The 14,295-nt window shown below is 37.9% G+C and overlaps 1 protein-coding gene across 4 annotated transcripts in view; it reads right to left on the bottom strand.

Annotated features, from left to right (window-relative positions):
• TCAIM (T cell activation inhibitor, mitochondrial) overlaps positions 1-14,295 on the bottom strand; it is a 52,483-nt gene that overhangs the window by 29,186 nt on the left and 9,002 nt on the right. For all 4 annotated transcript variants that reach the window (XM_058556175.1, XM_058556167.1, XM_058556160.1 and 1 more), the window contains 2 exons: positions 8,749-8,821; positions 3,706-3,841 (listed from right to left, as the gene is read on the bottom strand). In XM_058556175.1, the coding sequence (XP_058412158.1) occupies positions 3,706-3,841; positions 8,749-8,777 (165 nt within the window). In that variant the 5' untranslated portion in view covers positions 8,778-8,821. The remainder of the gene's footprint in view (positions 1-3,705; positions 3,842-8,748; positions 8,822-14,295) is intronic.

The raw sequence follows: 14,295 nt of genomic DNA, 5'->3' as shown, positions 1-14,295 counted from the left end.
ATAGGCATGGGGTAAAGGAAATAAGGGAGACTTCAGAGTAAACCTTGTATTTAGTTTTGGTTTTTGAACCTATAAATGTTTTGCATATTTTAAAAATGAATTAAAAGGAAGAGGATAAAAAAACAACTGTGCTTCATTCCGAGATCTGGCCTAATGTCATGACTAGATGGGACTTCAAGTCTGTTTCCCTTAGAAAAGAGCAAGTGTGTCCTGTAAGAGTGGGAACAAGACTGAACTGAGTGTGTGGTGACAAGAGGAGTGAACTGCCTTCATGGAGCTTGCATCTTAGAGAGGGGAGAAAAATAAACAAACAATAAATCTAACACGCAAGGAAAAATGGTCCCCAGAAAGGGAAAAACACAACAACAGAAAAGTACTGCGGGAGAAGGAGGACAGGGAGTGCTGGGAAGGAAGGTGGGGGTGCCCATGTTAAATAGGGCATTCTGGAAGAGACTCCCCGAAAAGAGACACTGAAACAAGGAAGTAAAGGACAAGCCACGTCTACGTGACTGACCCCCAATAAAACCCTGGAAGCCAAGGCTTGGATGAGCTTCCGGGGGAAGGATGATCTGAGCAGAGGAAGCAGCTAGTGGAAAAGCTTGGCACAGAGTAAACACTCAAACACAAGCTGAAAGAGTAAATGAAAATACAAATTTACCAGAACAATTACATCCCAGGAATATTGCGTTGGGGGTCCCCAAGGCCACTCTCAGGTTCAATGATGGGCTAGAAGGATTTACAAGAACTCAGAAAAGCTGGTACACTCACGGTTATGGTTTATTACAGCAAAAGGATGCAGATTAAAACCAGCAAAGGGAAAAGGCACATAGGGCAGAGACCAGGAGGGACCAGGCGCAAGGCTCCAGTTGTCCTCCCCAGTGGAGTTGTACAGACAGGCCTTAACTCCCCCAGCAACGATGTGTGACAACATATGAGAAGTGCTGCAGACCAAGGAAGCCCACCCAAGCCTTGGTGTCCAGGGTTTTCACTGGGGCTCAGTCATGTAGGCATGTGGCACCCATGTGACTGACCTTTGCTATTCAGTCTCCAGTGCCCCAGAGGGCCTCAGACATGAGAAAACAGGTGTTCACCTTAAATCACATCCTTAGCAGAAACTCTCTCCTGTGGCCCAAGGCCTCAGGCATACAAAGACGTTCTTATCAGGCAGGATATTTTAAGGGCTCAGAGCTCATCTCCCAGGGGGCAGTCAAGGGCCAGTACCAAAGCCAGGTATTTCTTTGGAGTGTGCAGGATTTAAGCAACCCAAGCCTGCTGAGTTCACCTTTTACAGCATGTAGAAGTTTTAATAAAAAAAGACACATTGGTAGAGGAGGGAAAACAGTCACCTATTACGAGATTTAATTTTTCCATACATGTTGGGTTTAAAAACTTTAGGTTATTAATACATCCCCAAGGTAGTGGATATTTTTCTGTTGATTCAGTTTACCAATTACTTAGAAAGGATGTGACTTCGAATAGTCAAAATACATATCAAATATCATAGTCAGAATATTTTCCTAGAGCAAAGAAGCAAAATTGATTTTTTTCCACTGCAAGTGGAAAAAAAGTAATAAAATAATGTTCTAATTTTCAAGAGTTTTAAATTCCTTTTTGTGTTAAACCAGGTATCAATGTTAAGGAAGATAAAAGGAAGCGATGAGACAATTCCAAAGTATTTGGCTTTGTAATATATTATCTAACGTTAAAAAATAATTGACCTTCCTAACTAAGTTTAAGTTACTTTTCCTATCAGTTGGCATTCCTTGAGCACACATTAACTGATGTTGTATGGAAGTGGACCAGCAGCATGCAACGTAAAGCAAAACCATTAGGGCTGATAAATAAATGACAAACAATAGGATATATTGGAGTATATGAGGAAGCCATTTGGTGTAAAACTAATTCGGCCTGAATTTGTTTTTCCAAAAGGGCCTGACGTGGCCGTTGAGCACGCACTGTATATCTGCTTTAAGTATATACTATGTCCCAAAGACAAGAACAATGACCTTAAAGATAAGGATGTAACTCCCCCCAACAAGCATTTCCTTAAGGATAAGCATCTCTCCCTAAACTAAGGATTGATTGCTGACCTGCCTGCTCACCTTGTGACCATCTACTTTGCGACATACCAACCCACTGTATTCACTGAATTGCTGTGCTGGCAAAGCAATCTCGTGACTACTGCAAAAGGGACATTCCAATCACATGTGATGCATGCTCTTTGACGGTATATAACTACTCTGCACACCCCACTTCTTTGGAGTGCTCCATTCCTTTGTGGAAGGACTCCCCTGGGCCATGTGGTCCTCGGGGTTGGCTCATAATAAACTCACCCCAATTTTGATCTACAGATTGGTTATAGATTTGAGTCAACAGGGCACTGAAAAACCTTCCTGGTATCATCCTTAAAAAAGGGATTTAGCATGGTAACAGAGGCCATAAATTTTCTTTCGAGCCTTCAATTTTACTCTAAAACTTGGTACAAAAAACATGATTACTAATACTCTAAAGAGTTTACATGATAGCTTTATTGCCTGCATAAAAATGACAGCTTTCATATAAAGGAAAAACCCACTTCAGTCTGTCTCCTGTGTGGTTTCTTTACTACTCACACAGAACACTTCACTTCTGACACTTCTGGTCACCAAACGTGTGCAGGCTTTTCCCCACAACGAGCAATTCTCTGTGACGCCAGCTGGGTGTCCTACAATTTAACCCAATTCTGACACTATCTACCTGGAGATAGCGTCAGATCCCACAGGTTGAGTTCAGTCCCACAAGACTGCTCCCACCCCACCAAACACACACACTTCAGAAGCCAGTTGGCAAGCGCAGCTTATTCCCTGAGCTTCTGACCAACTGGCTATAGATCAGAGGTTCCGACGACCTCCTCCTTGGGTTCTGTTAATTTGTTAGAGCGGCTCACAGAACTGAGGGAGACACTTACATTTACCAGTTTATTAAGGGATACGATAAAGAATTCAGATGAACAGCCAAATGAAATGATACACAGGGTGAGGTCTGAGAGGGTCCCGAGCACAGGAGCTTGTGTCTCCATGGAGTTGGGGTGTTCCACCCCCCTGATGTGTATGGGTTCACCAACCTGGAAGCTCCTCAAACCCTGTACTATTGGGATTTTATGGAGGCTTCCTCACTCAGGCACGATCAATTATTAACTCCATTTCCAACCCTTCTTCCTTCTCTGGAGGATGAAGCATGGAGGTGAAATTCCAAGCTCCTAATCACTGCTTAGGTGACCAGCCCTCATCTAGGAGCCATCCAGGAACCCATCCAGAGTCATCCCATTAGAACAAAAGATGTTCCTAGTGCTCTTATCACTTAGGAATTTACAAGGGTTTTAGGAGCCCTGTGTCAGAGACAGGATCAAAGACAAATATTAGAAGAGCAGATGCTCCTAGTGTTCTGATCACTTAGGAAATTAGAAAGATTTTAGGAGCTTTGTGCCAGGAACCAGGGGCAGAGACAGATATATATATATTTTTTCTATTCTTTCACATTTCATAAAAAACAATAGTTATATTTTCAATTTTCAGTATCTATATTTCAAATTAATTCAAAACACTGATTATATCACCACGACAGAACAATCCAAATTTATAGAACCCTCTGTCTTATATAGTATCAAAGAAGAATAAACTAAATAGAAATGTAGACTGAAGCTTAAAAAAATAAATAAATGTTTACCCTTTCTCTGGGGTGCTGTCCAAAGAAATCTGGATGTACTGCAAAATAGAATGGCCTCAAGGCATTGACTGCTTCAGCTCCTGATAAAGTTCTTGAGTAGAGAAACCAGTGTGGGAATATCTTCTCTAGACATAACCTTTTAAAAAGATGTGGATTTATTATTCACGAGGCACTGACACACACACAAATCCCCAATGCATAAAGTGACAGTAACATTAAAATTATGTATGAAAAATACCATACAAACCAATACTCAATACTCGGTGGTTATCTGAAATCTATAAAAGCTTTAACAAGCAGAAAGCATCACATGGTTTCTAAAAACAGTGGTTATAAACTCCTCTGATGCATTATAAGAAAATAATATTAAATAATAATAAAATTTCCCCTAAAAAATCCTACTTTGAAATGCCAACTGGCTTCACTGCAAATGATGGCAATTTTCTATATCATTTTCTTCTTCAGATTAAAAATAATCTCAATATCCAATAGTGTAATCTTTTCTTTACAGTGAAAAATAGTTTGAGAATTATAATGCTTAAAAAGAGATGCAAGACACCTCAATTTATTTCCTCATTATGAGCATGCTAAAATTATTCTATATGGATAACTTGACATTCTCATTCTTAAATTTTGGCATAACTCACCTGAGAGTGATTTTTTTTTTTTGCTTTTGGTGAGGAAGATTGGCCATGAGCTAACATCCATTGCCAATTTTCTTCTTCTTGCTGAGGAAGATTGGCCCTGAGCTAACATCCATGCCCTTCCTCCTCTATTTTGTATATGGGACACCGCCACAGCACGGCTTGATGAGTAGTGTGTAGGTTCGTGCCTGGGACCTGAACCTGTGAACTTGGGGCCGCCAAAGTGGAGTGTGTGAACTTAACCGCTATGCCACCGGGCCGGCCCCTGAGAGTGTTTTTTAAAGTCCAGTTTTAAATCCAAGTGAAATTATTTGCAATTTTGGGGAAGCACTTCCATGATATCTGTTTTTGAATGTTATAATTTACCTTTTCCATTCTATAATGGTCTATAAAGAAGTCTAAACATTGTGCACATTTTGTCTCATACATTAGGTGTACCGAGTCTTTGGGAAGGTTTTATATTTTTAAAACAGTAGAGATTATAGAATCATTTCTCGAGATTTTTTAACAATCTGGAGACCATCAACATATTTTCAGATTCCCTTTTGTTTTGTTTTTTGCATGTATCTGAACCTTTTATAAACTCAATAGATAGGTGGTCCACTAGGGATTATAACAGGACTTTGAACAATAAAGGAAACAATAAGCCAGGTATTGAAGTCCTCAATACGCGGCAGCCATAAGTCAATGTTAGTGACAATCCACTTATTCCCCGTCTGAGCTGTAGTTCTCATTTCCAAATGTCTGGCAGACACTTAGCTGTCCTGGCAGCTCTCAAATTTCACACGTCTAAAAAAAGGAGCAGAGGTCATTATTTTCCTTCTAAACTCGGCCTGGATACAGAAGGCAAGGAAGTGGTTAGTTCAATCCAGGATTATCTTCCTTATTTCTGTCTCTGTGGTACTACTTTTCTCAATGCTGCAAAAGCACAAAACCTCAAATTTACCACTGCCCAAAGTAGCTCACCATCCCCACCCTATTTTCAGAGTCTTGAAGTCTTGTTGTTTCTTCTCACTTTACAATCAATGTCCCTTGAAATCATTCCTTCCTTCCATTTTCTCTGCTACCAATTATCCTCAAAATTGGACTGCACAGCCTCATAATCAGTCTGCTCTCCTCTCTCTTTTACCTAACCATATTGTATACAGGTTAATTTTCCTAAAATCCCACTATTACTGTATTTTCTACTAAAATACCTTGGATGGTGTTTCAGCTCCTGTAGAATAAAATCCCCTCCTTAGTCTGGTATTTCAAGTGCTCTATAATCATTGCCAATCTATCTTTCCAACTTGATCTCCAAGCAGTCCTTATAGCAACCCTCAGTTCCAGCCCCCAGTGATCTTTCCTTCCTCCCTTTCTTCACATGATCTCTAAGCCCTAATATAACCTCCCTGTCCCCCACTTCCACCTATCCAAATTGTACTCACTCACAATACATACTGCATACCTACTATGTGCCAGGAGGCAATGTACCCATTTCCCTCAGAACCTTCCCTTTTGTATCCTCATTATAAACAGTCTTTCCCTCTTTTAAACCCTAAAAATATAAACTGTGTGTCCCACATATTTGGAACATAACACCATAATGTGTAAATGATATATTTTCATTTGTTCTTCTCTCCTTCTACCTACCCATCCTCCTCAACTATCACTGCATCTTTTAGAGCAGTAAACGTGTATTTGTTGTTGTTGAGTGTGTTAGTTTGGGTCTGCTGAAAAGCAGAGGCCAAGACAGGGTTAGATGTGAAAGAGAATTATTGGGAGAGGGAGGAGAAGGTAGGGAGACTTTCAGACCACGATTCAGGCCTGACATCTGTAGGAGAGAGGGAAGGAAGGAGTATTAGGTAGGAAGTCTTGGGCTGCAGCAGAGTTCCAAGACGGGTTCAGCCATGCCAATCAGGAGTCCTCTAGCCCATCACCCACTGGAGGAGTCCTGTGTCCAGCTGGAATGAGCCACTTAGTACTCCTGCTCTGCTCAGTCACTGACAGCCCAGGAAGTGTGGCCTCTGGGCAAACCACTGGTGGAGCCAGAGGGGCAGGAGAGTTCAATGTCTCCACAGGGTCTGGCACAGGTATTACTGTTAATGTATGTTAAATGAAAGTAAGTATTTAATGAAAGGAAACTGAATCAAATCAAGGAAAACTAAACCAAGGAAAACAAAATCCAAAACAACATCGTGTTGCTTTAAATTGAGCAAATTCAGCACATGAAAAGCTGGATTTACCAAAGGATTAGATTTTTGAAAAAGGAATCACTAGAACAGGGGTCAGCAAATTTTTCTGTAACGGGTCATAAAGTAAATATTTTAGGCTTTGTGGGCCATGCAGTCTGTGTTGCAACTAAACATTGCTGTTGTAGTGGGAAAGCAGCCATAGGCAATAAGCAAATGAACGGTTGGCTGTGGTCAAATAAAACTTTATTTACATAAACAGGCAGTGGGCCCATTTGGCCCAAGGATCAGTTTGCTGATCCTTGCACTAGAGGATTTCTTTAAATAATAAACATTTCAAGTACATTTAAAACATGTGTACAGTTTAATTCTAATTTTTGTAGAACACAGACTGTGTAAAGTCAGAAATTTGTCAAATAATATGGATTTTTCCAAAAAGAAAGTTATCCTACTGATAAGAGCAATATTGCCTTGAATTAAATCAAAGGTACAGCCATTAGCAACACTCCAGGGGATTTACAGAGAGAAGTAAGAATGTTACTACTGGTATCTATTTTTTGCTTACAGCATATGACTTGATTTCTAATTAAGAACAAAAGAATTTGCACTGCAATTACTCTAGAGCAGTGTTTTTCATGATCCATAGTGTTGTGAAATCAACTTACTAGGCCATGGCCAACACTGAAAAAGACACAGAACAGAAAATATCATTGCACAGTGTGTGTGGCAAGGGTACTACTGTTGTGAAACTTTTATTTTATGGGTTATGATTAAAATATAGTTTTCTGAAGGCTGGGATCAAATGAGCTGGAAAAGCATGGCTCTATCATGCAGTGACGACTATTCATTGCCTGTCAGTGGCATGGGGTGAGGAGGCAAGCATCGCTGAAGGAAATAGCCTACTAGAAGTTATAAAACTCAGTCCTCCAGGCTCCCGCGGTCTCTCCTTGTATTAGAGCACAAGAACACAACACTTTAGCCTGGTTTACTGTGGTTGAACATTATTAAAAGATACCACAACATGAAGAATGTCTCCATATCTGCAGAAGAACAAGTTTTTAGGGCATTGTCCAGTACTTCACAGTTTCTTTGTTTCTCTCTGTTTTTTTTTTTTTTAACAATTGTGTCATAGATTCAATCAAAGAAAGTCTCCCTGTGTTTGATAATCCTTGTCACACACTGAGTTGGTGGAAAGTCTGTTTCCCCTGAAGAACTTCCTTTTAACAGTGACTCTTTACCACGTACAGAATAGTTATTTAAAGGCACTAATTATTGCCAAATATGTTTTAGAAACCTAAAACTTCACACATAATTTTTATGTAACAAGTCCAACTGTATTTTAGTTATATATTTTGAGCCAAATGAACACTTCATTTCCCATTTTTTTACTTGGCTACCAAGAAGCCAGGACTAAATTTGAAGCTTGAGTAATTGTTTAATAAGTTCTGCTTTTTAACACAATGACTTCCTTCTCTATATGGCTTCTGATCTCTATTTCAGTTACCCTATATATGCCTATTATAGTATGCCAATTAAATTTATACTGCTGAACTCTTTAAATCCTTTCTTCAAGTTGACAGGATTTAGATTACACATACAATAAATAGCAAATATGGTAGTCAAATGACCTTACTATACAATTTAAATGTGAAGTGGTCTTCCACATGACAGCAATAGACTTGAGGGCAACATGATAAAAATTGTGCTAAGGAGTAACTTTAACGTTTTTCCTCTTAAACTTTTCACACTGAACTATTTTTTTTTTGTTGTGAGGAAGATCAGCCCTGTGCTAACATCTGCCCATCCTCCTCTTTTTTTGCTGAGGAAGACTGGCCCTGGGCTAACATCCATGCCCATCTTCCTCTACTTTATATGGGACACCGCCACAGCATGGCTTGCCAAGTTGTGCGTAGGTGCGCGCCCGGGATCCGAACAGGCGAACCCCGGGCCGCCACAGCGGAGCGCGCGCACTTAACCGCTTGCGCCACCGGGCCGGCTCCTCACACTGAACTATTTTAAAAGATGATATTCTTTTCACTTTCTGCTCTGAATGGATTCTTGGAGGACCTGGATGTTCATACAAATTTCCTTTTTCTTTTTTTGTTCCTGCCCTCCACCATAATATAAAATAACTTTAGAATTTAAAAAATAACAATAAATTAAAATTAGCCAAATCCATAACAGATGTCCCCCCCAATACTAAATACAGATTGGACCACACAGCTTACCTCCTCACAGGTCTCAGGTGGCAAAACATTTCTGAATATATATGTACGTCAACCTCCAGGCATCCATTAATAGCTTAAAAAGTTAAGCAGATACCAGTAATGAACAAGTGGGATTTGAAATTAAAAACATTGCCATTTACATTAACATCCCCCAAAATGATATACTTAGCTATAAATCTAACAAAATATGTACAAGATCTACACGAGGAAAACTACAAAACTCTGATGAAAGAAATCAAAGAATTAAATAAATAGAGAGATATTCCATGTTCACGTATAAGAAGACTCAATACTGTCAAAATTTCAGTTCTTTCCAACTTGATCTATAGATTCAACACAATCCCAATCAAAATTCCAGGAAGTTATTTTATGGATATCGACAAACTCATTCTAAAGTTTATCTGGAGAGGCAAAAGACTCAGAACAGCCAACTCAATATTGAAGAAGAACAAAGTTGGACACTACCCAACTTTAAGCTACAGCAATTAAGACTGAGTGATACTGGTGAAAGAACAGACAAATAGATCAGTGGAGCAGAACAGAGAGCCCAGAAACAGACCCACATAAATACAGTCAACTGATCTTTGACAAAGGAGCAAAGGCAATACAATGGAGCAAAGAACATCTTTTCAACAAATGGTGCTGGAACAACTGGGCTTCCACACGCAAAAAAATTAGTCTAGTCACAGACCTTACACCTTTTACAAAAATTAAATCAAAATGAATCACAGAACTAAATGTATATAAAACTATAAAACTCCTAGAATACAACAGGAGAAAAACTCTAGATGACCTTGGGTATGCTGATGACTTTTTAGATACAACATCAAAGGCATGATCCATGAAAGAAAGAATTAACGTACTGAACTTAATTAAAATTGAAAACTTGTGCTCTGTGAAAGACAACGCAGAGAGAATGAGAAGATAAGCCACAGACTGGGAGAAAATATCTGCAAAGGACATATCTGATGAAGGACTGCTACCCAAAATAAACAAAGAATTCTTAAAACTCAACAATAAGAAAATGAACAACCTGATTAAAAAATGGGCCAAATGGTGGCGTAGTGGTTAAGTTGGCACGCCCTGATTCGGCGGCCTGGAATTCATGGGTTTGGATCCTGGGCGCGGACCTAAACACCGCTCATCAAGCCATTCTGTGTTGGCATCCCACATATAAAGTAGAGGAAGATTGGCACAGATGTTAGCTCAGGGCCAATCTTCCTCACACACAAAAAAAACAAAAGGGCCAAAGACCTGAACAGACACCTCACAAAAGAAGATATACAGATGGCAAATAATCATATGAAAAGATGTGCAATATGATATATCATTAGGGAACTGCAAATTAAAACAATGAGATATCACGATGCATCTATTAAAATGACCAAAATCCAAAATACTGACACCACCAAATGCTGGAGAGGATGTGGAGCAACAGGAACTCTGCTTCATTGCTATTCGGAATGCAAAATGGTATGCCCACTTTGGAAGACAGTTTGACATTTCTTACAAAACTAAACATACTCTTACCATACAATCCAGCAATCAAATTCCTTGGTATTTACCCAAATGAACTGAAAGCTTATGTCTACACAGAAACCTACCCATGGCTGTTTATAGCAGCTTTATTCATAATTGCCAAATCTTGGGAGCAACCAAGATGTCCTTCAGTGGGTGAATGGATAAATAAACTGTGGTACATCCAGACAGTGGAATATTATTAAGCACTAAAAAGAGAGCCATCAAGCCATAAAAAGACATGGAGGAAATTTCCAAAGCTATGGTAATTAAAACAGTATAGTATTGGCATAAAAACAGACACCTATATCAATAGAACAAAACAGCCCAGAAATAAATCCATGCATATATGGTCAATTAATTTACAAGAAAGGAGCCAAGAATATACAATGGGGAAAAGAAAGTCTCTTCAATAAATGGTGTTGGTAAAACTGGACAGCCACATGCAAAAGAATGCAACTGGACCATTATTTTACACCATACACAAAAATTAACTCAAAATGGATTAAAGACTTGAATATAAGACCTGGAACCATAAAACTCCTATAAGAAAACATAGGCAATAAGCTCCTTGACATAGGTCTTTGAATGAATAAAGAAATTGTGGTATATATATGCAATGGGATATTATTCAGCCATAAAAAAGGAATGAAATCTTGCCATTTGCAAGAACATGAATGAACCTTGAGGGCATTATGCTACGTGAAATAAGACAAATACCATATGATCTCTCTTATGTGTAGGATATAAAACAAACAAAAGAAAAAACACCCAAGCTCATAGATACATAGAACAGACTGGTGGTTGCAAAAGGCAGGAGGTGGGAGGTGGGAGAAATGAGTGAACTGTTTTTTTCTTTTTTTTTTTTAGTTTAAAGAAATTAAATAAATTTTTAAAAAGCCATCAAGCCACAAAAACACATGAAGGAAATTTAAATGCATATAACTAAGTGAAAGAAGCCAATCTGGAAAGACTACATATTATGTGATTCCAATTATATGACATACTGAAAAAAGCAAAACTATGGAGACAGTAAAAGGATCAGTGGTTGCCAAGGGTTAGAGGGGAGGGAGGGATGAATATGCAGAGCACAGAGGATATTTAGGGCAGTGAAACTACTCTGTATGATGCTACAATGTGGATACATGTCATTATACCTTTGTCCAAACCCATGGAATGTACAACACCAAGAGTGAAGCCTAATGCCAACTATGGACTTTGGGTGATAATGATGTGTCAATGTAGGTTCATCGATTGTTAACAAATGTACCACTCAGGTGTGGAAGGCTGTGTCTGTGTGGGGCAGGGGGTATATGAGAACTCTCTGTACTTTGCTCAGTTTTGCTGTGAACCTAAAATTCTTCTAAAACATAAAGTCTATTGTTTTTAAGAAGTTAAGAAGATAAAAGAGGGAAAAGATTTGAATCACATGAACTTTTCCAATAATTTAGGTTTTATCAAAATATTCAACTACAGTATGGTCTCCATGTCAACTGATATAATGAGTTAAAAAATCCTATGAGCAGTCCTTTATTAGAGTCTTGAAATGCCACATTATTCACACAATAATGATCAGGTAAAAAATTCTTTTTCCCCCTACTTAGCCAGCTGTGAGCTTGCTCCTCTCCATTATTCCATTCTTACAGAGATCTGTTGAGCAGCATATTCTCTCAAAACAAACCACTACATGGCTAAAGTCCTATTCTGTCAAATCTTAAGCATTAAAAATGTAAAAAAAAAAATTTCATGATGCAGTTAACATATCTGAACCAAGGTAACGTAAAGAAGCATAAATGTCATTACTAGAATGACAGAAATATGTATTTTAAAGAAAAATTAAGAATTACCTTTAGAAGAGACCAAGAGAAAAAGAAAGGAAGAGAGAAGAACTACTAAACACCCAGAAAAAAGTAACAAAATGGCAGTAAGTACATACTTATCAATAGCTACTTTAAATGTCAATGGACTAAATGCTCCAATCAAAAGGCATAGGGTGGCTGATTGGATAAAAACACAAGACCCTTATATACGCTGCATACAGGAGACACACTTCAGACCGAAAGACACTCACAAACTGAAAGTGAAGGGATGGAAAAAGATACTCCATGCAAATGGCAATGAAGAGAAAGTTGGAGCAGCAATACTTCTATCAGACAAAACAGATTTTAAAACAAAAACTGTAACAAGAGACAAAGAAGGGCACTACATAATGAAAAAGGGAACAATCCCACAAGAGGATATAAAATGTATATTTTAATATTTCAATTAAAATATAATTAATATATATAATTAATATAATAATTTAAAATAATTTAATATTTTAATTGTAAATATCTATGCACCCAACATAGGAGCACCTAAATATATAAAGCAATTATTAACAGACATAAAAGGAAAAATAGACAGGAACACAATAACAGTAGGGGACTTTAACAGTCTACTTACACCAATGGATAGATCATCCAAACACAAGATAGATAGGGAAACATCGGCCTTAAATGACACATTAGACCAGATGGACTTAGTAGATATATACAGAACATTCCACCCCAAAACCGCAGAATACACATTCTTTTCAAATGCACATGGAACATTCTCCAGGATAGATCACATATTAGTCCACAAAACAAGTCTCAATAAATTTAAGAAGACTGAAATAATACCAAGCATCTTTTCTGACCACAATGGTATAAAACTAGAAATCAACTACAGGAAGAAAATCAGAAAAGCCACAAATTTGTAGAGATTAAACAAAATGCTACTGAACAACGATTGGGTCAATAAAGAAATAAAAAATACCTGGAGACAAATGAAAATGAAAATACGACATGACACAATTTATGGGATATAGCAAAAGCGGTTCTAACACGGAATTTTATAGCAATACAGGCCTACCTCAACAAACAAGAAAAATCTCAAATAAACAATCTAACAGTGCACCTAAAGGAAACAGAAAAAGAGCAAACAAAGCTCAAAATCAGTAGAAGGAAGGAAATAATAAAAATCAGAACAGAAATAAATGAAACAAAAAAATAGAAAAAAATCAATGCAACTAAGAGCTGATTCTCTGAAAAGATGAACAAAATTGACAAATCTTTAGCAAGAATCACCAAGAAAAAAAGAGAGAAAACTCAAATAAAATCAGAAATGAAAGAGGGGAAATTACAAGAGACAACTCAGAAATACAAAAGATTCTAAGAGAATACTACAAAAAGCTATACACAAACTAACTGGATAATCTAGAAGAAATGGATAAATTCTTAGAATTGTACAACCTTCCAAAAGTGAATCAGGAAGAAATAGAGAATTTGAATAGAGCAATCACCAGTAGGGAGACCAAAACAGTAATAAAAACTCTCCCCAAAAATAAAAGTCCAGGACCAGATGGCTTCCCTGGTGAATTCTACCAAACATTCAAAGAAGACTTAATACTTATCCTTCTCAAACTCTTGCAAAAATTGACAATGAGGGGAAGCTTCCTAACTCATTCTACGAAGCCAATATTACCCTGATACCAAAACCAGACAAGGACAACACAAAAAAAAGAAAATTGCAGGCCGATATCGATGAACATCGATGAACATCAATGCAAAAATCCTCAACAAAATACTAGCAAATTGAATACAACAATACATTAAAAAGATCATACACTATGATCAAGTGGGATTTATTCCAGAGATGCAGCGATGGTTCATCTACAAATCAATCAAGGTGATACACCACATTAACAGAAGGAAGCATAAAAATAACATGATCATCTCAATAGATGCAGAGAAAGCATTTGACAAGATACAGTATCCATTTATGATAAAAACTCTGAATTAAATGGGTATAGAAGGAAAGCACCTCAATATAATAAAGTCTATATATGACAAACCCACAGCTAATATCATTCTCAATGGAGAAAAACCAAAAGCTATCCTTTAAGAACAGGAACCAGACAAGGATGCCCACTTTCACTACTCCTATTTAATATAGTACTGGAAGTCCTAGCCAGAGCAACCAGGCAAGAAAAAGAAATAAAAAGGA

Source organism: Diceros bicornis, chromosome 2 (assembly GCF_020826845.1).
Source record: "Diceros bicornis minor isolate mBicDic1 chromosome 2, mDicBic1.mat.cur, whole genome shotgun sequence".
NCBI classification, from domain to species: Eukaryota; Metazoa; Chordata; class Mammalia; order Perissodactyla; family Rhinocerotidae; genus Diceros; species Diceros bicornis.
Note: the sequence above shows the minus strand (reverse complement) of the source record. Positions and strands in the feature narration are given on the sequence as shown.